General features: G+C 33.0%; 1 protein-coding gene across 1 annotated transcript; it reads right to left on the bottom strand.

The window, feature by feature from the left end:
• Positions 1-2,407, bottom strand: LOC130813732 (uncharacterized). The gene has a single exon (XM_057679589.1). It carries the CDS (start codon positions 1,363-1,365, stop codon positions 349-351), a length of 1,017 nt encoding a protein of 338 aa, XP_057535572.1. The 5' UTR covers positions 1,366-2,407; the 3' UTR covers positions 1-348.
• Between the last annotated feature and the right edge of the window lie 709 nt (positions 2,408-3,116).

The raw sequence follows: 3,116 nt of genomic DNA, 5'->3' as shown, positions 1-3,116 counted from the left end.
AAAGAAATAAGAAGTTTATAATCAATAAAAACCTCGACTAGGACAATTCATCAAACAAATATCTTATCTAAATCAACAAAACCAGATTAGGACAATTCAATCTAAACAATGATTAATATAAGCCTAATAATTATAAAAAAGAAGCATAAATATGGAGTATGAAGTAATTAGAGCATTACATTCATCAAAATTCCAAATCCCCTCTTAAAAAAATTGAACATTCTTTGAACAAGGAGATCTTTGAGTCATAAAAACTACTAAAAAAAAAACTTATTTCACTTCATTACATTTGATCTCTACCATTCATACTTTCCATATTTGATAATTCCCCTGTATATTGACCTAAAACTATGTCACACCCACTTGATTTTTAGCTGATAATCTCTTAAGAAACTCATAAGTAGTGATCATGGTGGTAGCAGATATGGACATGGAAGCCCACCGCGGCCCTAGACCACGGTAACAGGCTGTCCAACCGCCTTCACGGACCAAGTTCCGTAAGGTTTGAGCCACAGTTGGTCCCTTACCACGCCCATTCTCCTCACTGTCTAAAACTTGCAGCCTTGTCTTGATGGTGTCTAATGGCATTGTGATCAAGGCGGAAGCGCCACCGGCTATGGCTGCACTCATACCTTGAACCACCATCACCATCTTCGAATCGGGTTTATAAGGATCATTATCACGTTTACAGAAGTAACACCCAATTCCACCCCAGATTAAACGTTGTGCAACAGAGTAAGAAGCCCACCAAACTGCATTTGAAGGTGCATATGTCAATATAGAAATCCCAAAACCTCTATATAATCCTCTCAATCCATCGGTTTTGATTATTTGTTTGAACCCCTCAATCCCATTTGCATATTTCATATTCCCAATACAATTCCTAGTATTCTGAACCATCAGTCTCTGGGTTACAACATCAACTGGGGTCCACACCAGTTGAGCTGCCACAGCTGCAGAAACCCCAGCAGCAGCATTGGCTATAGCGGCAGCTGTGGGCTCCGCTACACCAAGACGGATAGTAGTGGAGCCCACACTACTTTTGGTTACCTCCAAGGCGGTCATGTAGAGAGCCCTGGCCGGGATGGTTCCCATCAAGGAGGTTCCGAACCCTCGATACAGAGCTCGGAATCCCTCGCTCCGAACGATGGTTATAGAAGTTCTGAAACTGCCGGTTCGTGGCGGGTGGTTGCCCACTTGTTGCCTAGTCTTTAAGACCACAGCTGGGTATAAAGCAGCAGATACACCAGAAAATAAACCAGCACCAAGAATGAAGAACTTCGATTTGTCTAACATTTCCCAATTAATATCAGCTGGGATGTGGATTTCTTCCTTGCTTTCTTTCTCTGCTGTACCTAAACTCATACTTGCAATATTACCAATCTTTTTGGGATTTTTTGGGGTTAGTTCTAGAGATTTATATACAAAAATTAATCAAATCAAATCAAACAAAAAAGAAAAACCCAGAAAGAGGACAAAAAAAAGGAGATTAGAGGTAATTACAATGATTGGGTTTGATTCAAACAGGGGAAAGTTAGATTAATCTAATTGATGAAGACAAATCAACAAAAAATTCAAAAAAGGGGATTTAAAATAGTTTTAAGGAGTGAAATGGGATTTTTTTCGTTTCTTAACCCAGATTTTAGAACGAAAGAGAAGAACAGGGAAAAGATCAAGCATTATTTATCAGACAAAAAAGGGTTCGAAATGGTAAGAAAAAAAGAACAATCAAATGGGTTTATGTAATTCTTACCGATTTTTGGGATGGAAACTCAAGATTTTAATCATCTTTTCAGAAAAGGTAAGTATTTTTATCATTATTTCATTTAATAATATATTTGATGTGAATTTCTTGTTTTTTCTTGGTGGGTTGATGGAAAGACAGTGGAGAAGGCAGAAATGGTGGAAGGAAGAGTAGGGAGTAGAGTTGTAGAGGAAAAGGGTTTAGGATTTGGAAGGAGGAGTGAGTAACTGACACGTGTCGGTGAGTGTTAGGGTTTTTGCCTTTTTTATTCTTGGATTGTCCTAGCACGGACTAGACACGTGGGCATGACTCTGAATCGGTTACCCTTATCCGGTTTCAGAATTTTGTTTTTTTATTGTTTTTATAATATGGACTTGGAATTGAGAAATAAACTTAATAATATTACCCGTTACAAAATAGTTGTAACTGATAGTAAAATGTTAAATGAGAAAATATCTTATTTTGAGTTACAAATATAATGAAACAAAGAAAATAATAGAAATATTAATTATAGAACAACCAAAATACTAATATAGGCTAGCTTTATGAAATGTGTAGATAATCAAAATGAATTGAAGAAAATAGTCCTTGATTGCACCTATTTTGTTCTATTATTTTTGACATAAAAATAAAGAAGTTAGGTACGCTACATCAAAGTGATGGATTGTATTATTTACATTTAGAAATAAAAGACATTATATAAGAATAAAAGTGGTAAGTTTATATTGTCGAGGAATCAATTCAACCAAAAATTTAAGGTGATGGTTGAGGTTCTATAATATGTTATATACTCTAACACATATTTAAATATAAATTAAAGCAAATTAATTACTAGGACATATTAAAATAAAAAGTGAGACAAAAGTAATTGTTATTGATAATTTTATTTTTATTACTACCTTCACGAAATTTAAATTACATTTTTAAAGTATATATTAAAGATAAAATATATTCATGTGAAATCTTGTTAGTTTTGTCTTGTCGTCAAGTTTTTTTTAGATATAATTTTTACAATTTTTATAACACGTATTTAGAGATATTAAACCTCAAATTTTACTTTAAAATACATGTAAAAAGTAAATTAAAAAAAAACAAATAGAGTATAATTAAGCTAGACTGAGAGAACAGTAGAGCAGATGAAAGTTGAAATCAATGTTAAGAATATATTGTTAATATATAGAACTAAATATACATGATATATATTGATAATATATTTTAATACTCAAGATCTTTCATAGTAAGTGGTAATAAGTATCATGAATAGAAATTTTAACTAGACTGTATTATTTTATTTATCGATTGTTATAGGATACAATTATTAAAGTATATATATAATTTTTTTTTTAGAATTAGGAAGACAATTTAGCCAATT

The sequence above is a fragment of the Amaranthus tricolor genome, chromosome 5 (genome assembly GCF_026212465.1).
Source record: "Amaranthus tricolor cultivar Red isolate AtriRed21 chromosome 5, ASM2621246v1, whole genome shotgun sequence".
NCBI classification, from domain to species: Eukaryota; Viridiplantae; Streptophyta; class Magnoliopsida; order Caryophyllales; family Amaranthaceae; genus Amaranthus; species Amaranthus tricolor.
This window is presented reverse-complemented; position numbering and strand designations above follow the sequence as displayed.